This window comes from Chamaea fasciata, unplaced genomic scaffold (genome assembly GCF_029207755.1).
Source record: "Chamaea fasciata isolate MVZ Bird 193981 ecotype frontalis unplaced genomic scaffold, bChaFas1.0.hap1 SCAF_20, whole genome shotgun sequence".
Taxonomy (NCBI): domain Eukaryota; kingdom Metazoa; phylum Chordata; class Aves; order Passeriformes; family Sylviidae; genus Chamaea; species Chamaea fasciata.
Genome location: NW_027094105.1, coordinates 5252679 through 5278868, shown reverse-complemented (window position 1 = coordinate 5278868; position 26190 = coordinate 5252679). Strand labels below are relative to the sequence as shown.

General features: G+C 48.4%; 2 protein-coding genes across 4 annotated transcripts in view; both read right to left on the bottom strand.

The window, feature by feature from the left end:
- The window catches only part of EEIG1 (estrogen-induced osteoclastogenesis regulator 1), a 37435-nt gene extending 21658 nt beyond the window's left edge, over positions 1-15777 (bottom strand). Inside the window, exons 1-2 of one of the 2 annotated variants that reach the window (XM_066201017.1) lie at positions 15649-15777; positions 13772-14404 (exon numbers count right to left, since the gene is read on the bottom strand). In XM_066201017.1, coding sequence (XP_066057114.1) covers positions 13772-13917 — 146 coding nt within the window. In that variant the 5' untranslated portion in view covers positions 13918-14404; positions 15649-15777. The remainder of the gene's footprint in view (positions 1-13771; positions 14405-15648) is intronic. The other variant, XM_066201016.1, reaches the window with a different exon arrangement.
- Positions 15778-19441: 3664 nt separating this feature from the next.
- On the bottom strand, positions 19442-26153 carry NAIF1 (nuclear apoptosis inducing factor 1). Of its 2 annotated transcripts, none has more exons than XM_066201317.1 (3): positions 25414-26153; positions 24119-24568; positions 19442-21222 (listed from the first exon to the last, which is right to left on the bottom strand). In XM_066201317.1, exons 1-3 carry the CDS (start codon positions 25916-25918, stop codon positions 21122-21124), a joined length of 1056 nt encoding a protein of 351 aa, XP_066057414.1. In that variant the 5' UTR covers positions 25919-26153; the 3' UTR covers positions 19442-21121. The 2 variants fall into 2 exon arrangements, with proteins under 2 accessions (XP_066057414.1, XP_066057415.1); XM_066201318.1 differs by lacking the exon at positions 19442-21222 and adding an exon at positions 21854-23548 and having other exon boundaries at positions 25414-26151.
- Positions 26154-26190: the final 37 nt, after the last annotated feature.

Below are 26190 nucleotides of genomic sequence, written 5' to 3'. Positions count from 1 at the left end.
CAGCACAGGAACAGGTCCCAGCAGCAAAGCTTAGGGCTGCCAGGATCCGCTTACTTTCCTTGTCATGCTCATGGAGGTCAAACACAGGTAGGAAAGCACAAGCAAACGCAATGTAGCAATAGGAGCTGGGAAGCTCAGTGGAAACATATCCCAGGAATGAGAAGTGACACACCACATCCCTTGGGGAACATCATAGAGAATCATAAAAACCAGCTGGGTACACAATGCACGAAATCCTAGTTTAACCTGGAGGCAGACATGCTTTACAAGTTTACACAGAGGGGTTTTGCCTTCCCCGAGCAGAAGCAGTGCAAGGGCTGCAGGGAACTCCCAACAATAAAGTTACTCTGCTGTGCCTGAGCTTACATCACTGGCCAGAACAACTGCCAACCCAAGGAGCTGGATGACTCCCCCTCTGCAAACAACCCCGTATTCTCCAGCTGACAAGTACTGGTTGTTGTTCAGTAGACATGAGCAGTTATGATGGAAAAATGGCTCAGAGACAGATGATGCAGACTGTGTCACTGAGAGAACTAAGCAAGCCTTTGTCATTTGAAACAAGTCTTATTTGGATGTTTCACTGCAAGTGTTTTAAACAAGGATTCAGCAGTAAGGTCACTGCATCTAACAACCTACTTGCAAAATTAACTTTTGAACTCCCAGCAAACCCATTCCAATGGCCCATGGTGAAGAAGGACACCGACCCTCATCTCCCCTGTGGCATCAGCTTACACCTGTTCAGTTCTTCATTTGCACCAGAGCAGTGATATGTAAAGGCTCTCTAAATGCTAAACATGTACACCAACGCTTTTAGAATGAAGCACTTGCACAACCAGTGTTTTTGAGGGGGAACAAGGCAAGCTCCAAAACTTCTGTCGGGCTTCACCTGCTGTCTCAGTTCTATCTCACAGCAGAAGATGGACATACATCCACTCCTGCTGCTCACTGGCAGCTGGGGAGGTGGGGAAGGAAGAGTAGGGGAAAGTCAGCTCAGGAAACCAGATTCCATTTACACAGTTAAGAACACGGGCTGCTTAATCCCTACTTGACTGGACATGAGACAAATACAGGAAAAAGGATTAATGGCAAATGTATAGGAAAAAAAAAAAAAGAGCTAATGGAAGAAACTCCAGCCAAACTGAGAAACCAAGGTAAGGAACAGTCAAGGCGGCTTCACTGGGGGACAGGGGATGATGACGACAGCACTAAATATGTGAAAGGCAGCGGAGGAAAGAACTGGAGCAAAAACAATAAGGCAAGCATGAAATAAAAATAGTATTCAAAGAATGATTTAGAAATTGTCCTTAGGAGTAAGCTGGTATCTAGCAAGAAAGGGATTGACTTTTTGAGGCTTTAACCTTAGTTCCAGAAAAAGCCTCTTTCTGTAAAGTACATCTTTGGAATTGTGTGTTACAGTTCCCTCCAAGGCAGTGATCAGTCTTGATAAAGGTCTACCAGTACAAGCCAGAGGTGATAATCCCTCCTGGAGAACAGGGGGGCACTCAGACAATCACCAGAACAAAACCCCCCAGCATCAGCATTCCTAGTTGTGTATTAACAGCCTCTCTGAAAGTAATTCAGTTATGTCTGGACTCCAGTCACATGAACTCAGACATGTGTCTTTTGTAAGTGACAGCCATGAAATGCTGCACCTCACACACTACGTCCCACAGGCAAGAGCTTTCCAGTGCAGGGCATTCCATGTACTCCAGATCACTGCACTGGGTAGTCAGGCTCCCTAGTACTTTCAGGGCTTCTCAAACCACTGTTATTCTAGAAGAAATATTTCCAACCACTTGTTGTATCTAAATCTTAAAACTATTACACTCCTCCTAACAGGAATTATGTTAAGAATACTGTAAGAAATGAAACAATGGAAGTTATAAAAAAAAAATCACATGCAGCTGATGACCAAGTGTTACAGGGGAGGCTGCATAAGGAAACAAAAATTGTGCCAAATGGAGAAAGCAAGTCACAGAAAAATGACCCTTTAGAACTTCAGCTATAGAACAAGTCAGATGAGTTTTGGAAGGGTAAGGAAGGGTGGAGCAGGGAGAATGCATGGAGAAATAATTCTAACAGACTTGGCTGTAAGCAGCAAGGGATGGGTACACGGCACTTTAAAGATGGGACATGCCCAGCAGAGCCACTCTGCTTTGAGGTATTTGTAATTTACATTCTGTCATCTGGAAGCAAAGAAGGAAAGCTGGACATCAGGAAAACAAATCCAAGAAGGGAGTGTAACAGTAAGTGCTGTGCAATCCATCTATTGTTACACAGTGTGCTGAAGGCAGACCAACCCAAAGCAACACATATCCAAGGACTTCTTGCCACATCTACAGAGCACGAGCTCTTTCTGGTCTGAAGCCAGGGATGTGGGCCAGGAGCAAAAACATCACAAGCAAAGAACTACCAAACTCTTAAGTGTAAAGAAAGGAATAACTGAATAGATGACTCAGTTACTAAAACACAAGTCTGTAATAACGTGCGTATTGAACGCTGAAAGACGCATTTGCTTTTTTTGAACTCTCATTGTGCACTGAGTCACCACACCAACTCCTACTTCCATTGTTCCGATAGACTGTGCCGGAGCTGGGTTGGCCAAGAATGAGCCATGTGCCAGGCTGCCAAGCCCGCCACCAGGGCTCTCCTCCCATAAGCAAATCCACAAGGATTTAATTTTCAGAAGAAACCAGAGCAGGTCTGCCCTGCAGACTGCACTTGAGTCTGCCCAGGTCAGCCACCAGCTCCCACAATCAGGTTTTTGTATGTCAGTGGTCCCTTCTGCAGCCTGCCTCACGTCTTGTTCCTCTTGCTCTGTGCTACCTTGCAGTTCACAGCCACCACGCTCTGAAGAACTTGTCTAACTCTGTGCCTAAATACTTCTTAGATCTAATATTCCACAACTACAACCACCAAACAATCAAATGTGCATAAAACAAGCATGAGGGCAACTTAACTAAGTCACCTCTTATGAACCCTAACCTACACCTCCTGTCCAGCCAGCTAGACTTACAGGGGGATGAAAAAACACAAGCTGAGAGAATTCCATTACTGGGGGATGGAAGGCACAGAAGGAGGGGTGTTCAGGCTCATTACCAATGACTGCATAGTAAACCCCAGCAAAGTTAAAACAGGGTGAAAAAAAATCCCAACTCTTTCAGGGCCTGTTGGCCCTTTGGACAAAATCACAATTCAATTTTCCCCTGTGGTTCTAACAGATCAAGGAACTAAAGCTTCAGAAGGTCCCAAACACTTCAGAAAAAACCCAAAATTCCCTCTGTACAGATGCTTACAAGATTAAGGTAGAATAATACAGTAAATTTCTGAGTCAATACATGTTCCCGCATCACAACGTGGCTTTTCTCGAAAGCCTTTTCACTTCTGGCACACCACAGATGTAAAATGAAGACTCACTGATTATCTGTTGCTGGTGTATTTATAAACTTTCTTCATCCCCTAAGTGTTAGCTGTCATTCTGAGAGATTCCAGATTCACATTTTGCTGACTAAATTTAAACTCTCAGCAAAGAAAGACAGCAATGTAAACTCCACCAAGGAGAACTCTGATAATGTGCCCACCCCACAGAGAACAAGACATGGCTACAACTCTGTATTGCAAGAAAGCTAGCTTTGAACACAAGATGCTGTCATGAAGAAAAAGCTACTTACAAAGAAAAAAGCTACCTTTCAAAACCAAAAAAATCAACACTTGCCCCCCAAGATGAGAAAAATCCAGACATGGATCAATTCAATGGGCCTTTGCTGGTACAGTAAATCTGGTAAAAGAAAACTCAGAAGGGAATCAACACAAGACTAGGAACAACATCACTAGCACAGGAGATGTGCAGAGACAAATGTTTTTGCCTCTAAGGCAGATTTAGAGCACGTGAAAACATAATGATGCCAGAATATTTAAGTGACTTTTTTGCCAATATCAACCCTGCCTCAACTGGGAGAGTTTGCCAATGTAGCTGTACCAGAGAGGTCTTTATAGTGCAAATTAACCTGCAGATGAGGCCAAGTTCATTTCAGGAATAATTTCATTAATGCCGTATGATGTAACATCACTGCAATTTGGCTTGAACATGCTGAAGAGTCTTTCAGCAAATAGGCTGCCTGAAGTCAACCCTGGTGCTAAAAGTAGGTTTAGTTACCCAAGAGGTAACACCCAACCATGCTCAGACGTGTTTCCCTGTGAGTCACTTCTATAGAGTACATATTTACTCAAAACAAATACAATAGCTCAGGAGAAGGCCCTTTATATGATTACAGCAACTTTTTTAACCCAGGATTAACACAGGTGTTTTTATGATGGCATCTTTATAGAGGCACCATTCAGCAGTACAAACCAGATCTGGTTTTATGGACGAGGTTCAAACACGTTCTCCCTGAACCTCTGACCCCTCCATCAAAATCTATCACTGCTGGTGTTTATCAGCAAAAAGGCCACTCAGCAGGAGAGGTTTGCAAATGAGAAGAGGCTGCTGAGCAAAGCTTGTTGTCCCGACTCACCACTGTACTAGTGGTGATGGGCTGGGACTCCTAAATCTGCCTCTCCTAACCCTCCCCTCCCTTCAGCCCCAGTTTCAGTGTCAGAGCCAGCAAGAGGGGAGAGAAAAGAGTCTGAGACACTGCAATTAGAGCTGATTTTGCTCCTCTGGAGCCAGAGCTGCAGACAAACACAATTCCCTAAGAACAACCAGTATCTCATGGTGCCACTTGTCCTAACGAGAGAAAGGTAGTTTCATAAATTACGTCTTGTTTAAAAGCAGAGTATGGGAGAGCTCTGCATTTAGTGGCAGCAGTGATTGCTGGTTACAGCCTTGGGAGACATCAGCCCAGGATCCCATTGCAGGAGCAGGTTTCTGAGGATCAGAGAGGCTTTTCCTCCTCTGTGGCTGTCACCACAAGCTGTATTCAGACATGCTCCCTTGATTCTCCCCCGCTGAGAGCAAATGACATTGGAGATGTACTGCATCACTTCTGGAGGGAAAACAACAGGCAGGTTTGAAAGAACAGACGCACTTGCACCTACAGCAGGAAAAGTCATCACTATAAACCTACATCAGAAATGGACCTTAAAGAGAACAGGAGCCACAGTATGACCAGCTGCTTTGTGTACAGCACAAAAAGGGTGTTCAACAAAGCAGAAAGGCAGCAAAGGACAGCAACAGTTGTAGGAAATACAGAGCTCCACAGCAGTTTCCCTTGCAGCAAAGAGCACTGCAGGCTACTGAAGGTACAAACGAACAGCACTGCACTTGAAAGAATTTGACATTTATAAAAATGCAATAGCCTGGTCTAACCAGAACAGGCCACTGACAGAAGCCAGGGAAAGCTTTCCTGCAGAGGTGTTGCTGCATAATTAATCTGTAACAAAGGCAAGCAGACTACCTCTGCTCAGCCCTTACTGCTTAGTCTGGAAGCAGGATGCTGCACTAGCTGGGGCTGACTGGTTACAGCAAGGCTGCCTAAGTGCAAATGGTATTGCTTCATTTCTGGGCAATGGAGCATTAACGGCTCTGGGAAAATTGCTGAATTATAAATATCCTACGTGCCTCCCTCATATTCTCTGACACGCAGGCACAGCCTAAGCAAGGATGGGAAGAACAGGAACTAACAGGAGAAATAAGCATGATGGAAACACAACTAAACTGGAAACCCTCTCCTCAACCTACACTGATGCAAACAAAAACCCACTGAACACCACGATGTCCCACCCAACCTCACTTTTGCTGTCTCAAGCATGGATAAAGCCTCAAAGTCTGATATAATGCCAGGTAAAAAAAAAAACAAACAAAACCATGCTATGCCAGGGTTTTTTCCAGACAAGTGTTTCCTTCCTCCTCTCCTGGCCATTTGCATTTTTATTTTGATGAACAACATTACCCCTAAAAGACTGGAAACAAAAGTGACGGCACAGAGAACAAGACAGCTGGAAAACACTGTCAGGGTTCACTCTGACCTCCCCATTTTGTACTCCTCACACTCTCAACTTGCAGTTCAGGAGAAATGGAAACTCCACTGGCAGGCAGGAGCACAGGCAGGCATGCACTGACCAGTCCTTCATGTGGCAGCTGGCTGAAGGAGTCTCTGTTGATCATTAACCCAATAGCCATTAGTGAAATATCTTGTCACAGTCATTTCATACAAAGTTTTATTCTGGAAGCAAAATGGAGGTATGTGACTACCTCAAACTGAAACCCAGAGGCCACATCCATTTCACAGGATTTTCTATTACAGGTGCCTTGAGCTGCCTGTCATTGCACAGCCAGACTGGAGCATAGTGCTTGGTAATTTTTGACAGGCACTAAAGAAACCTTACATTTTATTTTCTACTTTCGGTCCACTGAATGGCAAGAGATGGGTTTTGCCTCACTGAGGGAAACATGCAGTTCTAGAAAGCTCCAAAAGAAAGTTTTCGAGCTTTCGTTGCTAAAGTCAGAGAGCACGTTTCAGGGTAGTTACCAACCACATGACCTTTTTAGGTCTCTAAAACTGCATTGCTAATTAGTGCTGCAGCTTTCTAGCTCTTCCAGGACAGTAAATCCACTCACTCTCTTCCTTCCTCCCATGTAAGCACTCACAGTGCTTTCAGGCTGAACAGACAGAGTTCATTTCTTGTTAAAGGTACAGCATACAGCAGGAGAAGTATTTTTAGCTTCATCCCATCTCCTACTACAACATGAGACCTCCTTCAAGGCCTCCTCTCACCAATGAGGCAGGATAAGTCCAGCCACAGGAAAGGCATAAATCTGCTCTCTTGCCAGCTCAGCTACTCGCTATCCACAGGGAGTGTGGCCGCTATAGACTGTATATGCTGCTGCTTATGTAGAACATCCTGTCTCTTCCACACCTGCCTCCTCCCAGTCCTTTAGTTTCCATGTGCTTCCTCTTCATTGTCTTCCTCATCCCCACAACTCCACCCCAGTTCCTTGGCCTTACCCCCTAAGCTACAGGGGTGACCCTTGAGAAGCACGTGACAATGACATCCACGACAATCAGCAATTTTGAATCGTGCACAACAATTCCCTTTCTTGCTCATCAGATTAAAAATACACCACACAAGAAGGCTGTTCATGCAGTGAACACAGGCACAACTGTTTGTCTAGTGGGAAGTGCCTTTCAAACCCAGGCACTAAAATGAGATGCCGAGTCCCACTGTATGGTACCAGAGGGATCATGATGCCAAGTCCGGAGTTACAACAGCGACGTGCATCGTGTCTCCCAGCAAGTGCACTTGGCACAATATGAATAAACTGCAAGAGGGAAAAAAATAAAGTCTCTCACCCTGCAGGGCAAGCAGCTGGTACTGGGGTGGGCTGACACATCCTGAAAAAACACCTGAAATGATCACCTCTACAGCACGGATTACTGACACGAGTTCACAGGACGCTACAGAAGAAACACGCAGATCCAAATGCTGGTCCAGGGAACTTCTAAAGGCTTCTGGTTATCATACAGTAACCCACAGCTACGGAAAAATTCCTGACCCATTTCAGAGCAGGCTGCAAAAGCACAGTGCAGAGCTGGCAGCCCACAGAGGATGCAGAACATATCCTGTTTGAAGAGGGGAGGTCACACACAGAGCCACATCCGCCTGTCCTCGCACGGATGAGGTCTCACAGAGCCACACACAGGTGGGTGCTGCAGAGCTCAGCATCCCACACTGCCAGGTCTGAAGTGAGGGAGGTTTCTGATCTAAGGAAGACACTATCGCTTTCCTGAAAACACTACCAGATGTAGTTTCCTGCAATAAAATAATAATAAGAAATAAATCTGTACCTGCCTCATTTATCTAGAAACTGGTAACAGAACAACTTGCCACTGGCAACTTATGGCCTATTAAAATACCAACCGCTGTGCAGAGAGACCACAGGCTGCCAAAGGCACGCATGAATTCCTCAGAAATTCAGCTACAAAGCTTGAGTCAACACTAATGGCAGCTCAAGAGCACGAAGAATAAAGAGACTGGAAGCCCTTTAGGCTTTTCCCTGTATTTCGGCAATAAATACATGTCTTAAAGGAGCAGGGCCACTCTCACCTACCTTCCCTGATTCTCAGCCAGAGCTGATGGTACTGTCACCCTGCAAATTAGGTGGGTCACAGAGCCCCCGCTTCCCAGTAGAACATTAATTTTCAATGAGTAATTTTTTTGAGCCAAGGGCTGCTTAAGTCACACAGATAAGGCTGTTGCTAAGAGTCAGCTGTCAAAGCACTGCCAGCTCAGAATCAGCCATGAGGGGGAAGTTTGAAAGCCGCCTGTATCTGAACGTATTTACTGATGCTGTACACACAGTGTATCAGTTACAACGCTTTAGATTGCAGCTTCTGGTCAGCAGAGCAGCCTCTGCCTGAGCCACAGCAGGCAGGACAGAGCCAGGGCATGAACAGAGACTGTTCTTTACTCGACAGGATACAGCCCCCCTGGCAGGAAGGTTTTCATGTAATTCTGCCAGTCCTGTGACAGGCTTCAGTGTGGAGACCTGCGACAGGAAGAGGCAAGTACAGCACAAAGCAAATCAACCCACTCCAAAGCACCTGTCAGAGCCGGCAGGTGTAGCAGCCAGAGCCCAGAAAAGGTGAGAGAAGTGCTTTGCAAACTCAAAGCACAACTTAAGATGGTTTGTGGCAGGGACCTTGCAGTGCTCCATCACTTCTGCAATTTTTCCAACACTCTCAACTTGAGAGAGGTTAAACCTCATCCTCTGCTTCTGCTCTCACAACTTGCACCTACATTTAGCTGCACTCCTGGAATGGACCACCTTTTTCTCAGCTTTGCTGTCTAGTTCCTCTGCATTTGTTTCAGAATGCAAGACACAGCAAGTACTGTGCTTTAATATTATCTTGAAATAGGTCATGTTTTATTGCAATCACTTCTAGAGGCTGTATTCAAATCACTTCTCTGTTAACACCCCCAGCCTATTCCTGAGGCTCTGCCAGGAAGGAAGGATGTTATGTGAAGCTGCTCTGAACATGAAAAACCGGGTCTATTGATCTGTGTAATAGGAATATTTGTACATGTGGGGAAGGTCTGCATTTCCAGATGCATTTGCAACAAAAGTACTTTTAAAATATGTTAACACACCACGTGCTCTAGCAGAGGATAGAGCCAAGCACATACTGTCCTAAAATATGGAACTGGGAGAACAGTTTGAAGTCACAATCAAGTTCCTTACTCTACTAAACCATGACAATTCCACTGGAATCAAAAGGCAGCACTCAGCAAATTATCTCCTTTTCACCACAGCCAGTTTTCTTCCCTCTTGGGGACTCTAGAATAAACTATTTAGTTACCTCACCTTTGTTTTAAGGCAGACAGTAGTCAAGATTCAGATCTCAACTAGGCTGAATCAGTCTTTTAGTCTCTGATTAAACAAACAGTTAATGATTTTCCGGTCTGAAAAAGCTAAACGTAGTCAGCTTAATTACCTGAAGGATCCTGTAATGTCAGGCACAATGACTATTTATGTAAAGACAGTGAAGTAGTTGATTTCTAACTCCCACCAACAAGAGCTGCATTCTGGAGGTGGTACCACTTGCACTTCCCTTCACAAAAAATTTTGAATCACCAGCCCTGTGTTAGCAGGGCAATGCTTCTCCCCTTTATTTATGTGCTACAGAAGTGAATAAGTTCTGTTTATCACTAAGGCATTACGATGCTTTTCATCCCACCAGCTGCCAAAAGCAAGTAGCTTCAGGTCATTTGTGCCTACAGGATGACAGAGACACACTTGCACAAAAGCTGACCTCAGTCCACAGGGAGGTACCAGTGTGAGGTGCCTTCCCAAATATCAGTGTTTCTTTGGTTTTCTGGATGGAGCTTTACACCCCCAAAAAATAAAGTATGCAGTGCAGGAAGTGCATACTGACTCAAAAACTGCAAGGCTAAGAACGTTGTGGGTTCAGGCTGCAGCACTGACATACTTGGAGGTCAGACCACCCCAACAGGGTCAGGTCTTCCCAGATCCAGCCAACATGCAAACAGGGCAGGGCTGCAGGAGACAAGCTGCATTCATCGTTTCAAACTGCTGCAAGGAGTGCCAGGATCAGAAAACCAAGCTGAAATGCTGCAGATGCTTGGAAGAGCATGGTCTCAAAGGAAATACAGTCTGAGGTGCCTTCAGAAGACAATGAGGAAGATGGCAAATGCCCCCAAAGCTGCTCAACTCATGCAAAACAGTCTAGAGTCAGACAGGGGCTTTCAGAGTACAACCCCTTCCTTCAAATCCAGAAATACCAGAATGAAACTGTTGGCAGGCTACCAGAACAATGTAGGATGAGGTGTCAGGAGCCTGTGGATAACACCTGGCTTTCCACTTCCTTCACACTGTAAGCCAGCAGCACTCGCTGCCAACACAGAGCCAGAAATCACTCAGCACCGAGGCAAAGAGCATCTGGCTGTCACTCAACGTGAACTGTAAGCACAGAGGGGGAATTCAATTGAGTCTTCCTCTTCTGGGATACCCAAAGATGTACATGTACTTACTAGATCAGCCTGTAGCTTTAGGCACTCATTTGGACACCCAGGCTCCTGTCTGTGCTGATCCACGGATGGGATACCTCCTGATGAACTGTCTCATCTCTCTAGGAACAAAGCTGCACAACCACCCAGAAAGCTTCACACTGGTACAAAATGCAGCCACCCACCTGCTCCACAAAAACGGTTGCCATGAATACATCCCTACTTCTCCGAGGCTGCTATTTTTAACGTACTTGGGAGGCAAGTGAATTCACTGGTGGTTGTGCTATTTAAGAATCTGGATTAATAATATTCAAGGAATATACTGATACTTCACTGTGGGGAAATACAGCACCTGCCTGGCCTACACCTGGCTGAGATGCCTTTTCAGATGCCCAGCTTCTGTAATCCAACTGCAAGGTGATAAACCCACAGACACAATAGATGATTTTAACACAGAGCACTGTAAAGTGAAACCTGTGAGTTTTATTACTCAGAAGCCCCAGAACAGCCTAAGGAAACTTTACAAAGGGAGAGGAAAGGACAAGCAAAAAGATATTTACAGCTGAAAGTTTAGTCATTAAAATACCTGTAGTTTAATGCAAGGCCTGAGCACAGGAAAAGTGGAAATAGAGTACCTGCCTGCAAGAAAATAATTATTAAAAAAACCCCAAACAAACCAGAAAACCCAGGAGAGGCAGGTCCCCAAAGCTGAATGTGCTGACAGGACCTGAACCTTTTCCAGAGATCCTTGAATTCCTAAGAGCATTTAGTCCTATTACATTTCAGACAGATTCCCCTCCAGCCAGAAGTGTGAGCAGTCTGGGAAGGGGTCCCAGCCAGACTCAGAGCACCAGGCTGTGGCAGCTCTGTATGTGCAATCCAGGCTGAGCTGGACTTGGGACCAGGACAGGCTGACAGGAGGCAGCAGTACAGGCTGCTGCTTCTCCTTGCCCACAGCTCAAATGATCCCAGTGCCACCTGACAACTCATAATTGGGTATATCATATTCCCACCTCCTGCCACGGACACGCATGAGGTGTCAAGTATGCTCATTGTAAATAACCTGAAAATTTTGTCTCTGGAGGTTCCTGTATAACACTCTTCTTTCCACACTACAGCTACGAAAACTGATCTAATGTTTCCTGTGAAGAGTTCCCATACCTACTTCTAACCTCATTTCACAGACTCCAGGTGACATGGGACATATTATTCAGATCAGTTCTCTGAAAACCCATGGTCAGGAAGAGCTACAGCTCAGCTCGATCACAGCCACAGACCTCCAAATGGCCCAGATCACAGAAGCCCAAATCGATTGCAGAGCAAACACCAGATTTTGTACATAAGCAGCTCACAAGGGATTACCTGCCAGACATTACAACCTCAAACCCAATCAGTTTTGGAAGTGGTTGATTTCAGAGAAACAATCGCAGACCCTAAATAACTTACAGATTTCTAACACAACACACAGACAGTATCTCCTTTCCTTTAATCTTTCCCAGCGAGTATCAAAAAGGTGACAGAAATGAAGAGAGGAGCACAGGGCAAAGCCACACAGTAACTCTTCTGGAAATTCATCCCCCCTGAAGTTTCTCTAACTGCAACAGGGGAAAATATTTGGAAAAGGTCAAATGACTCAATACCACTGAGACCCATAACTTTTCAAGCAGGACCAGGTTCCCATGTGCTTTCAGTTAGAGCACAGACAGGTCGGGGGAAAGGCGGGAAACCCCCCAGCCCACTCTGCCTTTGCTCCTTTGGAGAGCTATGTGTGTGTTTGGTTTTGAATTACAGTTGATTTTGCTGCTGGAACACATCTGCAACGCTGAGCGAACTGCTGAACCCCAGCCAGCTCAGAAAACAACCCACACGGCTGGCAGCACCAGCAAACCCCAGGGACGGCTCCTAGAAGCCGCTTTCAGGGACAACAAGGAGAGGGAGATGGACATTTCCCTGCACAGGCTTTTCCTGAGACACCCTCCAGTGCCACTTATTCTATTCTGACTCCAGGAAGTGGAAGGGTTAATATCTTTCCAAGTTCACATACTGTTTGAATTCCTTAGATAAACTGCTTCCACCAAACCCAAGGATCTAGCCTCAGGGGAGAACACTGTGAGGAAAAGCTCTTTTGACAGATTTTCTTCAAAAGAGAAATTAATTCAAAGTCCATTTCTGGAGGTGTTCCATACCCTCGGCCTCTACCGACTTCAGATGAGGTTGCATCATGCCTCTGAACAAAAAACCCAAGCTCTGAGCACTGCCCTACCACTTCTGTTTGCAAGACAGAAATGTTTTATGCTTGCCCAATAAAATCTTCTCTCCTGAAATGAGAAAGCTCAGTACACAGCACCACAAAGAGGAAAACCAGACCCAACCAGGCTTTAGCCCTGGGATAAAGCAGTTAACAGCTAGCACAAACCAATCCTGTACCTTTAAAACTGAGCAGTCACTCAGGAAAGCAAAAAAACAAGTTTTGTAAGCCACTGAAGCCTTCCTTCACATTTTGAAGCAGAAAGCAAGTCTGGGCTGTTGTGGAATTCGTGTTTGCATACTGTTCGTGATAATCTGTGTGCATAGTTGGAAACAAAGCAAGTTTTTATTAGCAATTAGTAACAAGAGTGGAGACAGACCTGCCTGAAGGAGTCAGAGAAATGCCAATACAGGACGGCAGAACCTTTTAGGATGTGTAGCAGAATGATCCCAACATGACACAGAAAACACTGCTGCTCTGAAGTGGGAAATGCAATGGCATCAGTTCAAGGAGATAAACTGGGTATTGAACACCGACAACTTTGACTCCAGGCAGCAGTTTTCCCTTGCACAGCAATTTGCAATGCAAAACAAACTACTTCCACCCTTACCGAGAAGAGAAATTCAGTATCAAAGGGGGAGAGCAAAGCTGGGAAGGGTTGATTTGCTTAGACATAGTTTTCTACAGAGTTGAGTTTCAAGTAAGGCATGAAGGCAATACAGAACAGGGTTTGAAAGAGTGTGTGAGAACTCGGGCAAGGAGGAGGGGGAAAGAGAGGATTTAATCCCCTTTAAGGGGAGTGACCTCCTGCTCCTTCCCCTCATCTCTGAAAAATTCAATCCAGCTCGAATCAGCCAACACCACCCAGGTTCAGAGCTCTCCAGCTATGTACTTCCCCGGCTCCAGAGAACGATACGGCATGTGGGGCCCTACAACAGAACTATTAAAATCCCATCAAGGGGTAAGCAAGTGGTGGCCATATGCTAAACCACTCCAGGGAAGAATAACCAGGGAAAGAAGCACAGCCAAGTAGCAAGTCCGCAGGCAGGGTCTTACCTGGTAGATAAACTAGCAAAGTCTCCTCCATCTAGCAGCCTGATTTTGCAGAACAGAACCCCATTGACAAAGGGGACGGCAGTCAGCTCTTCTAGAGTGAAACTTGTCTGAAACTTGAATTTCTTCTTCTTCATCAGGAAAGCCATGGGCAAATTCAGCGTGGAAAGCTCAGGAATTCCAAACAAGATCAGGGAGAAGTGGCTCACGGCACAAACAGACAAGCAGAGGAAGGGCAGTCGTTCCGGGAGCACAATCAGGGAGTAAATTCCAGTTCAGTTACAACGACGGCCCAGCTTCAAACGCACGATTCTCTTCTCTTTGGTGGTCGGATCTGGCTGTGGGATCATCGCCACGGCAGGCTTCAGGTGAGCAGGAAGAGGTCAGATTAAATCTCTGCAACATCTCCAAGGGAAAAGGGAGGGGAGGGAAGTTGGGTCTCAGCTCCAGACCAGCGGGAGCTGTTCCAGTTAGAGGCTGCAGTGCTCGGTCTTCAGCACAACCCCTCCTGAAAGCATATCTTGTGAGAAGTCATCTCGAGTCCCCAGAGAGGCCTTACATCTGCGGGCAGCACATTCAGAGAGCTTCCAGTCTCTATCTCTTGTGCAACTCTTTGATACAGGTCTTTGGGTCAGCCTTTGGGAGGGAAATGAGTAAATTAGTTCCAGCCAGTCTTGGACTCCTCCTCCTGCTCTAAAACCTGTTTGGATGGGTAATATTCAGTCCAGACTCATTCCAATCTGAAGATGTATGGCCCCAATTAGCCCAGCCCAAACATCCTCTTTCCCCTTTTTGCCTAGGGCAAGCTTCACTGTTGTCATCTCCCGTGTAATTTCTGTTTTGCAAAGCACCTAATAAAAATTTGCTCTATTTTCAGTCATCATATTTAGAAGCAGTTTACAGCGCAAGATCATCCTAACGTGTAGTCTAACAACAGGAAGGAAAAGCCGTCTGAAGAAATATAAAATACGTTTCTTTCCTGCATTTCCAACCAGCCCTAAGTGTTAGCACCTGTATCTTATAAATGGAGAAAGCAGCAGAGAGGGAAAAAGACAAGCAGTCTGCTCCAGATTACACAGCATAACAACCGAATCAGGTCATCTGGCTGTCCAATGGCCAGGCCCACTGGGAATGCTGCCTTTCCCCCGGCACCGGCTCTGCACAGAGCTGTGCCCTGCACAGTTCACATTTGGGGCTGGGGACGGCGATTTTGTTGCACATTCACACAACACCTAAACCAGGGAGGCGGGAGCTGATTAACATCTCAAAGGGACAAGGTTATGAATACCAGGCAGTAAACAATTCTCAATGATTCCAGGAGCCGCCTGCGTGGGTGGGTGGGTGGGTGATTAAAGACCCTCTCCCGCCCGGGGGCTGGCGGAGAGCCCAGCTGGCTCTGTCACGGCCCGGGCACCTCCACGGAGGTTCCGCTGTCCCGCAGACACCTTGGAGCAGAGTGCGGGGGAGACGGGGCAATGCTCCATCAACACCACCAGCCACGAGCGGGACCTGCTCCTGCGGGTCAGTGCTCCACACCACGAGCAGTACCTGCTCCTGCGCCGAGCTGCTGCCAGGTCTCAGCCTCGGATGCTATGAGGACACAGCCTGGAGCTCCGGGGTCATGCACTGAATGGTATTCAGGACCCAGCTCCCTGTCCAAGCCGTGCACTGAGCTGTGCCCGGATCTCAGCCCACCTCTTGGCCCTCTGAACCCTCCACTGCCCTGCAGCCCAGCCCCAGGGGCCAAACAGCGAGCCCAGCTCCGTCCCCACAGCCCGTGCACCGAGCTGCAGCCCAGGGCTCAGCACCCTCCCAGCCCGTGCACCGAGCTGCAGCCCGATCTTACCCCTCTCCCGGCCCCCCATCACCAGCTGCCTTACGGAAGGTCTCAGCCCGCTTCCCAGCGCACTCCGCTGACCTGCGGCGCGGTCCCGGCCCGGTGCCTGCCCGGCCCTGCCCGCTCCTCCAGCCCGCTCCTCGCACGGCGGCCGCCGCTCCCCGACACGGCCGCCTCTGCCCGCGCTACGCCAACTGCGGCCGCTACGCCGATAGCGCAGGCGGTGCGCGGGCAGGGCGCGGGGAGAACGGCGCCGCCGCGCTTCGGGAATACCGACTACACGCAACCCCCGCCCTCCCCCCGGAGACGGGAGAAGGCGAGCGGCGCCACCCGATTGGACAGCAGCAAGGAGGCGGGCTGAGCGCCGCGAGGCAGTGATTGGTTTCTCCGGCACGGGGCGGGGAAGAGAGCCCGAGGATTGGAGGGGAGCGCTGTCGGTTTGGAAAAGCCCCGCCCCATGCCTGAGGGGATGGGCGGGAAGCGGGGTCTCGGTGTTCCCTCAGCGGGAATTGGGCTGTTGGGTTTCCCGCCCCACAGGATGTCCTGGAGCCCGTCTGCAGGCTGAGCAGCCCCCAGCTGGCGCGGGAGCTGAGGGGATGGCAGGGGCCTGCGGTTGGGATGTCCCTGCCTGAGCCGAGGTGATGGCAGAGTCATCTCTGACACGAGACATACGAGGCTCTTGGGAGCGGGTCCAGCGGAGGGCAACGAGGATGACTGGGGGATTAGAGCATCTCTGCTATGAGGAAAGGCTGAGGAGGATGGGCCTGTTTAGCCTCGAAAAGAAATAACTGAGAGGGGTCCTCATTAATGTGTATAAATACCTAAAGTGGAATGCCAAGAGGATGAAGCCATGCTCAGCTCAGTGGTGCCAACCGCAAAGACAACAGGCAGTGGGCAGAAAGCAATGCCCAGGAAGTTTTACCTGAACATAAGGAAGAACTTCTTTCCTGTGCAGTGATTGCTCAGTGGCCCAGAGAGGTGGTGGAGTCTCCCTCTCTGGGGATGTTCCAGAAATGTCTGGACACAATCCTGTGCCATGTGCTCTGGGATGACCCTGCTTGAGCAAGAAGATGGGACCAGATGACCCACTCTGGACCCTTTCAGCCTGACCCATCCTGTGGTTCGGTGACAGACTGTCATCTCTGCATCCTCCTGACAGTCAAGAACCCTTCCCCTGGCTTGTGCCAGTGCCCAAGCAGCTCCTGAGGACTTCCCTCTCATCAGCATGTCCCATGGGCTGCAGGCACATGGTTCCTCAAGCCACTCAGCGGTGTGGCCATCCTGTGCCCTCAGGCCACCACAGAGTGGCTGTGGGTCATGCCAGCAGTGCCTGGGCTGGCTGGGAGCAGGAGAGAGGCCCTGGTACCACAGAGCCCTGGAGAGCAGCACAAGGCAGGGCCCGGAGCTGGAATCTCACCCTCCACATGTGAGATGTGGCAACCAGTTGGGCACATCCCTTCATCAAACTGGCTCCCTGTCATTATGTGCTGCTGCTGTGTCCAGCGCTGCGGCTGGGAGCCCTGGTTAGGCTGGATTCCATCGTTTAAGGGCAAGCGGAACAAAATGTCTGTCCTTGTCCTGAAGGAGCCTGCAATCATCAACTTGATTTGCCTAGATCTTAAATTTAGGCGTTTGCCTAAGAGCCTCTGTGGCTGAGAAGTTGAGGCTCATATGGGAGGAACTGTTCCCAAGGCTGATATGCAAAGCTTGGATGAAAGCCTGGGAATCCTTGCTCTCTTCCAGGCTTTGATGCCCAGACTCCTTGCCTGTAATCTGCCATCTATGCAGACAATATCAGTGCTATCAAATAATTCTATCACAGTGTGAACCTTGGGAAAAAAAAAAAAAAAGAGTCTGCTAGGAAAAGTACACAGAAATGTCCTTGGATAAAAGTGATCAATTGGATCAAGCCAAATGCATTGTTATGAATTTTGCTTACCAGGTTAAGCTTACACAGTCTTTGGACTGGGAAAACATCTTGTATTGGTACAGTAGAACCATCACAGGACATACCAGGAGTTACCAGGAAACAGCAGGGTTTACAGGCTGCTGTTACAGGCGAGGCTTGAATTCTTCCATCAATTCCTATCTGGTGTTTACGGGAGGCATTGCTGGAGATGGGCTGGCATTTTTTGATTTCTGTTTCCAGCTTATTGGGAAAGAGCTGAGCCCGCTAAATATTTACCAAGCTATGGTGCTGAAATACCAGAGGCATCTGAAGAATCCAGCCCAGTTCTCACACCTCTCATGCCCCAGCACACGGCTGACAGACATGTGGATGCTCTGCTTCCATCCCTAGGTAAAGGACAAACAATCCCTGTGTGTGGTGTGGGAGGAGACTGTGTTATCTGCTATGATTCACTCTGGTAAATAACCTTCTTGAGGACTTCTCTTGTTTATAGCAACAGCCTCAAATGCTAAAGTTTACAGAGACTTTAATCCTTGCTGTTCTCACGCATATTTACTTTGCAGTTTTATCAGAAACATCTCTTGAAAACCTCAGTGTTTTTATAATTAATTGAATAATGTGACTGATGTTAAAAATAAATGGATTTGGAAAAATGCCCAGCGAGCCGCTGAGCAGTGTGTAGTATAGCAGCTGTAGCTGCATTCTCAGGGATATGTGTATTTTCCTAACAAACGCAGTCTCATGACTGAGAGATTAAATCTTTATTAGTTCAAAATTCACCCTGTTGATTTTGCTGTGTTTATGCTGCATAATTGTTTCTGGAGAAATTCACATGTTTTAAAGGGACAGTGCTGCTGTTTACAGAGGGGATGGGTTAGTCTGAGCCTCCCACAGAGGGAATGTGGCTGTAGGGTATCTTCATCCATCCACCATCCCTCTGGCTTTATATTATTTTCCGCTCCAGGTGCAATCCATTGGCCATGGGGCCATGTGTGTGTGACCAAGGTGCTTTTATACACATGGATTCTGCTCATCCCAGATTCACATCCTATGGATTTCTCCTCTATGGCCATGCCCACCTCACCTCTGCTCCATGACCCTCAGCCACATCTCTGCCCTGTGCTCCTCCTGACCTAAGCCTTTCCTGAGGCCACTCCCCAGTGCCGTCACCACTTCCTCAACTTTTGCTGGCTCAGGGCATTGTCTTATCAGTCTGGGATATTTTTATCAGTCTGTGCTCTGCAATTAAGGCTGGGCCTCACCTCTGCTCTCCTGGAGAGGTGTGCCCAGCTGGCCAGGGCTGGGACCACTGTGCTCTGTGAATGAGCACCAACAGAGATGGCTTGTCTTGCCTCCTCTCTGCTTTGAGGACAGAGATAAAGCAGCAGTGGAGAAACAAGGCGAGATAAATGCAGGAGGGACAAAACTCAGTGAGGTGAACTGAGGTAGATCCTGTAATGCATTCGGTGAGCCTTCAAATCCTATCTTATCCCAGGGGAATCCCAGATGCACAAACCCTGCAAACTACATCATCAGCATCTTCCTCTGGAAAGCATCATCACGCTAATTCATTTGTCCTGGCAGCCAAATGATTGAAGTTCTAAAACCAAATTACAGAGTAATGGTTCTCCTCTGTTACACATATCGCCTCTGCTGTAATGGCCTTAATGAGCTTTCAGCCTCATCATCCAAGAAAAAGAGATTATCACACGACACTTTGTGCTGTAAATGCATTCTTGGAGCCATGAGTGGGATGCAACGCCCTGCTCCACGGAGCTATGGGTGGGAGCTGCAGTGGGTGGGTGCCTCCCCCAGAACTGAGGGTAGATCCAGACACCACAGCAGTGTAAGCTGTAGCATGCAGGCAGCTGGAAAGCCTGTGAGGGGAATGGGTCCCTATCCCCATTGCATCGGATTATCCCGTGGGGTGGTTATTACAAGCTTGCGTCTTCTCAGCTTAATAACAGGCTGTGAGCTGCACTTTGACCTGCTTGTGTTTTTCACTTGTTCATATTTAACTGAACTCGTCATCATAAAGGCCAGGAACTGTGTTCACTTTCTGTGCCAGGCTGGGTTTCCTGTTGGATGCGCAAAGGACACACCTGCATGGTGGGTTTCTGGCCTGCCAGCACTGGGAATCCTGTTATTGACAACGGGAGCCCAGGAATCTGGAGTTGGTGGATTCCTTTCCCCAAAAATGTGGCTAGACCTGAAAATCCAGCTGCCTGGCTTTTTTTTGTTTACTGGTTTTCAGTGTGTCCTGGGAATGTGTGGCAGGACTCTCCCGCTTCATTCTGTGAGGTCTGTGGGTGGAACTGGATCTCATTTGCCCCTTCCAAAATCTGCAGACTTGGAACCTGCTTTGCCTCAAGGCTTATTGTGTTTATTAAGCCTTATCCTGTGTCTGTATCCCAGTTTCCATCCCTTCAGTGTTGTGATGGACAAGAGACTTCCTGATTGTGGCCGTGGTCTGTCCCACTGACTGCAACCCCACAAATGCCGCTGTTACCCCAAATACATCAGAAGCAACTGTAAGTCTGTGGTTTCCCCTTGACAAAGCAACCTCTAATTTGGGATCCCAGGTGGCAGAGGTGAAAGAAACTGTCCCTACTGGCACTGGGATTCTGCCTTAGGTTAATCACCTGCACATCCCATGAGCCCCATTTGCAGGTGATAGCGACTTCATTCCAGCACTCAAACCATGAGCTGGAAGCTGTGCTCCTCAGTATCAGGAAGCTTCTTATCAGGCACTTTCAAGCAAGAAAAAGAATCCTAAATGCTTCAACTTTCACACTGACCTGACAACCCCTCTGCTGACAGTACTTGCTGGCAACAACCTCTCACATGACAACAGGAAAAAAACCACAAAAGATCCCCAAAAGGATGCTTTGCCAAAACAGGCTTGACAAACTTTAAAAACATGCTGGAGGAAGTAGAGGTTATTTGAGTGAGTGTGCAGGCAACATCACTGGAGGGATGATTACCTTGGCGGGGATCTGCTCCCAGAATTGCGATGGCAATTCTGAGATAGTGATGGCAATTTTGATGCAATTGCGATGGTGATGGCAGTGCACTATACTTGTGGGATCCTGACATATGTGTGCCCTTCTAAAAAACCTTAAAACCTGTCCCCTTTGCTTATAATGAGGGACTTGATGTTGTTTTTTTAATCTTGTGCTTGCCTATTCGGTTCTGCAGTGAACTCATCCCAAAGACAGACATCTCAGTGTCCTCTGCCGTGTCTGTGGGAAGCAGAGAGACCTGGTCTGAGTCTCCAGGCATCATGACTTTACCAGGGATATCTCATTGCTGCGCTCTGCTCTTTGAATTTCTTCTTCTCCAGACTCCCAGCCTTGAAAAGATTCGCCAGTGAAGGGTGCAAACAGGATCCCACAAAGTCTGGAGGACAGGGGCGGTTCCTGGGACGGCGCGGTGCCACAGCTCGGGATCCCGGCGCGCAGTGCCATCTCCTGGAAAGCCGCCGCACACATCGCAAGCCGAGCTTTGCTCCGGAGGGAGCAGCGGTGCTCCCGGTGGCTGGGTGCTGCCTCCACGGCCACAAACATTTTCTTCTCACCACTGAGTCTCTCACCAAACTTCCCTTTCCCTAGCAGGCAGGAAGATGCTGCTGACCCCCATGTCCGAGGCACCCTGTGGCAGAACATCTCTGCATGGCTCCTTCCCAGTCTGGATGTTGAATACAAATTTCTAGGCACAAAAAGAACAGTAGAGGAGAACAAATAAACATCTATAAATATTACTCCTTAGCTTTTGTTCTATTTGGGCATCAGTTGCCCGTTCAGTTGAATGTCCTGTGTACTTGTTTGCCCTGTCAGTGTCCTGTTCACCCACCCATTCGTCCTAGTTTTAACATTAAGGGACACTTTTTTCTGTCCCTCCCCAAGTCTGATGACCTCTTCATGAGCAACAACCAAGCCCCTCATTGCACCCTATTTTTAAAATGTTGCCACATCTTTTTAATGAGACAAAAATCTGTACACAGAACAGACACTTGAATGCTGCTGGTTTGACTAAGCTCAGCATTTATCCTGAAAAGACAAGAAAAATAGGTGGTTCCAATGGTAACATGTTTACTCCTCTAGAAAAGCAACACAGCTTAAGTGCTTAGTCACTGAAAAAAAATGCACACAGCAATTTAAAGCCAAAGGCTGGTATTTCTACCATTATTTTAGGTTATTGTGGCATCTTCTGAGCAGTTGGGAAATTACTGTACTTCAGTAATCCGTCAGATACTCTGAAATAACTTGTGCTCCAAGGTAAGCCTGTAAAAGCTATTATTTGAAAAAGACTATAATTATGTAAATAAAAGGCCACAAGGTTCACAAACAAAAGGAAAAGCTACTGTGACTGGGGGTTATTCACAGCTCTCCTTGGTCCCCTCACAGTAAGGATTCTGTGTTGCAAAGTTGTTGCCATGAACTGATATCCACTTCTGCCCTGGCACGCACCAATGACCTGACACAGCCTGCTTACCAAAATGTATTTTTTATTAAAATTCATATTTGTAAAGGAGAGATCATTACACAAATGAGGTAAACCAACACATATGACATAGTTCTCACTTTAAAAATAAATTTCAATTCAGCAATTGATTTGATTCCACAAAGTCTAAGAGGAAGTGTCGGGTAAGCGCTACTCATGTGGTGAGATGCCAGACAAGGCAGGATCCACCTGACTCAGCTTGGAGGTGTCAGTCCCAAGGGCTTGGGAGTCTTCCAGGGACCAAACCCTTCTCACTGTGTTGTCCTTTTCTCACTCATCAGTTTTGTAGACAAGAGGAGATGAATAAAGGCCAGGGACCAACAGTGGTGACCTCTTCACCTACTGCTCTAACCGGGGGAGGGGGCATCAGCATCTCCCCATTCAAGGCTGTGTAAAGGTTTCATTTGATTGTGCAAATTCACTCCCTTGTCAGCCCTCAAGGAGACTTAACAGCAAGTAAATACCAGCTCTGTAAAAGTTCCATTACAAATACAATAATCTGGCAAGAAACAAGCCTGTTAAATGTAAGCCACTTTGCAAGGTAGAAAGAGAAGACTTACACTTCCTTTTTTTCTTTCCCTAAGTTTTCTTCCATGCATGTACAAGTGGACCTTTAATCTAAAAGTTTATCAAGTTACTTCAAGCCTGTGATAATCATGTTGAGCATCCTGTGCAATTAAGCTTTCTCGTTAAGGACGAATTCCCATAGCCTGAATGCCTCAGAAGTGGCTGTAACGTTGTTTCACCCTGTATAATGGTATAGGATAGTGAGGAGAATCTCAGCACTGTTTCTCGGGATGAGGCCAGCCAGCAGACAAACATGGAATGGCTAGACTTGCTTTCAGCTCCCAAACAGTACAAACACCACCAGCAGGAGAACCAAGTAATGGCCCAAAATTCACTCAAATCAGTGGCTGACGAACTCCTGAACATTGGGAATTCCTATGTGGCTGCAGCTCAGTCCAGGACCTTAGTCCAGATCCACTTTGATGGATCAAGGTATTCTGGAGGTGATAAACTATGCAGATAAGGCAGAGATGGAGTTTCACAGTTCCATCCACTTGAGTGAAACTCATCCAGGCCCTTGGGTGTTTACGCTGTGACAAACAAAGACATTGTGCCAACACATATCCCAGGAGAGTCTCTGGTACCCAAGACATGAAACTTTCATCACATCTGCCAAGTTGATAGAGAAATCTCATGACTGCACGCAGATAAAACATGAGGTGAACGCACTGTTTCAATCCCACTGGGATCCCCAGGGGAGGCAGGTGGGACTTAAACTGCATAGAGGCTGGGTACTGGTCTGCATGGGCTGGATGTGATGCTGCAGGAGCACTATCCATAGCTCTCAGTGCAGAGGGAAGCTTCTACCACATCTGGTACCACGTTTCCAGTAAATGCTTTCAGCAAGAGCCAGAAACACATTCACTGTGTGCACTGCGGGTTCAGGATCACTGTACCTTGACAGCTGCAGCACTGACATCCCAACAGAACTCTCCACATTAGAAGTCAGTTAAAGGCTATAGATCTCGAGAGAGAGACAAAAAGAGAGGTGTGATATTTAGGACAGATTTTTTTTCAAACAGAAATTATAATGGAACTTCTAAAAAAGTGAATCTATTGTTTGAGGAATTGAAGTAATCCACATTAAGTTGCTGGTTTATTACACATCCTGCTATGGCTCTGTATGAGAGTCTGAAAAGGCAGATTAGCACAAGATTAGCAGAGAAAGCTGTTTAGACTCAGCCCAACTCCACGGGAGCCATTCACACTGAGAAGAGACAGCACCCCTTGCTCCCAAGTGTCCTCTGCCAGCATGGGCAGGTTTTTAGCATGGCAGATGTCCCACAGAATTGTTTAGGCTGGAAAAGACTTTTAAGATCATTGAGTTCAACCGTTTCCCCAGCACTGCCACATTCACCACTAAACCATGCCCCCAAGTGCCATATCTACACATCTTTTAAATCCCTCCAGGAATGGGATTTCCACTGCCCTGGGCAGCCTGTGCCAGGGCTTGCCAACCCTTTCAGGGGAGAAATTTTTCCTAACATCAATCTAAAGCTCCCCTCCCATCACTGTTTCTTTCACTGGATCATACCATCTTGCTGCCCAGTCTGGCCAGGGTCAGTGGTGACCGATGGGCTGGGTGTATTGCTCTGCAAAAATTGACGGAAGTCCTTAATCATGGGGCGGAGGACCTGGATGAGGGCACTCAGTGCTGCCTGTGTCCCCTCCATGGCCTGTGCCTGCCGCTCCTGGGCACACGCCTGCACCTCCTGCGAGCGCCGAATCATCTGCAGCAAGTCATTCTGCTGCTCCAGGTGCTGGGCAATCTCCTTCACGTGCAGGTTGGTCACTCGCTGCTCCTGCAGGAGCTTGGCTGAGTTCAGGGCGATGCGGCTTTTCAGCTCCTGGGGCTTGGCAGACACCTCGTGCTGATGGGCCATCATCTCCAAGGGCGCCTCTGCAGTGACCGTGGTGGGCGCTTCCGTGGTGCAGTACTCCACAACCCCGTCCTCCAGGCTGTGGTAGGTTGTCTCTGCAGGAACTGAGAACAAAGGACAGAAAGGGAGTCAGGAGTAGCTGTGATACAGGATTTTTATCTACAGGACTATTCAGTGAATATAACAGGAATACAGCCTGTTCAGTGAGATAACATACAATGGCCAGCAACACACAAAATGACCTATTTAAGTCTACTCCACCCTCAGCTGAGCTTCCTTCTGGGGTGTACAATCCAAAAAAATAGGGAATGCCTTATCTGTCCAGACAATATCATTTCTCAACCTCCAGTTTAGAACAATCTTCCCAAGCAGCACTAACTGACTGACATAACAGCAGAGACAAGACCCAGAATGGCCCCTATCGGTAGAAGAGCTGCTCTTTGGGACACTGCACACTGGAAAATCAGTCCTGAAGATGTTTTTCCCTCTGCTTTTGTTCCCAGACAGTCACTGAATAATCTCCCAAGGTGCAAAGGATCCTTGGTTCCCTTGTTCTTAAGGCTGAGTCCAGCTGCCAAAGCTGACTTTCAGTACATTTGTGTCTTGCGGCCACTCCCCTACAGCACAAGGGCAAACTGGGAGGAGCATTTCATTACAGAGATGTGGGGATTTCCTTTTGTCGGGGCTTCTGTCTACCCAAAGAACTTGTGGGCACTCTATCCCTGGAAGAGCTCAGGGCCAGGCTGGATGCAGCAACCTGGTCTAGTAGAAGGCGTCCCTGCCCATGGCAGGGGATTAGAACTGGGTGCTCTCTAAGGTCTTTTCCAACCGAAACCACTCTGTGTTTCTCTCCCCACACAAGGCTCGGGGGTCTCCTCGCAGGGGGCTGTCAGGGCTCTGTGTGGCCCTGCAGTCCAGCCCAGAGCGTTCCGGCGGGCGCAGCACTCACTCTGGGTCAGGGTGACCGTGGTGGCCGACGCGGTGATGGGGATCTCGCTCCCGTCACCCGCGCCGCAGTCGCCGCTCGGCAGGCTGATGATGGTGGCCTCTCCCAGCAGGTTGCAGATGCGCTGCTGCATGGGGGTGAGGATCACCGGGGCGGCCGCGGCGCCCGCCGGGTCCTCGCCCTCGGGCCCGTTGCCGCCGCCGTTCTGGTTCTCGCCTCCCCCTTCCATGGCAGCCCGCACTTGGGCCACTTTGCGCCGCACCTCTGTCTTGAGGTCGGACCACTTCTTCTTGACCTCGGGCAGCTCGCGGTGGCAGGTGGCGACGGCGTTGACGCGGCGCAGGATGTCGTGCCAGGCGGCGGCCTTGGCGGCCAGCGGCACGCCCGCGTTGAAGTGGTTGACGAGGAGGTGCTTTCCTCGCTCCAGCTCCTCCACGATGATCTCCACCTCCCGCTCCGAGAAGTTCATCTTCCGCTTCTTGGCCGGGGGCGCCGGCGGCGACGCCATGGCAGTGGGGGGCACCGGGAACGGGGCACGGGGTCACACCTGGGGGGCCTGGGGGACGCTGGGCAGGGCCGAGGGGCGGCAGGGCCCCCCCACCCCCGGGGCCGGGGACAACAGGGGGGCCCCGAGGCCCCTCAGGGCCCGGAGGGGTCGGTCCCCCCCGCTCCCCCTTTGGCACCGCCAACGATACGCAAATTGCGTACGGCGCCCGCCCGGCAGCCCCGCGCAACGGCCCCCGCCCTGCGGCACTGGCGTAATGGCTTCCAGAATCGGCC

Excerpts from the sequence above, each read along its gene's own strand:
- NAIF1 (XM_066201317.1), bottom strand. The coding sequence starts at position 25,918 with ATGGCGTCGCCGCCGGCGCCCCCGGCCAAGAAGCGGAAGATGAACTTC. Across the intron at positions 24,569-25,413 it reads CACGGTCACCCTGACCCAGA|TTCCTGCAGAGACAACCTAC; the intron begins GTGAGTGCTGCG and ends CTTTGTTCTCAG. Across the intron at positions 21,223-24,118 it reads CCAGACTGGGCAGCAAGATG|AAATTTGTATTCAACATCCA; the intron begins GTATGATCCAGT and ends TTTTGTGCCTAG.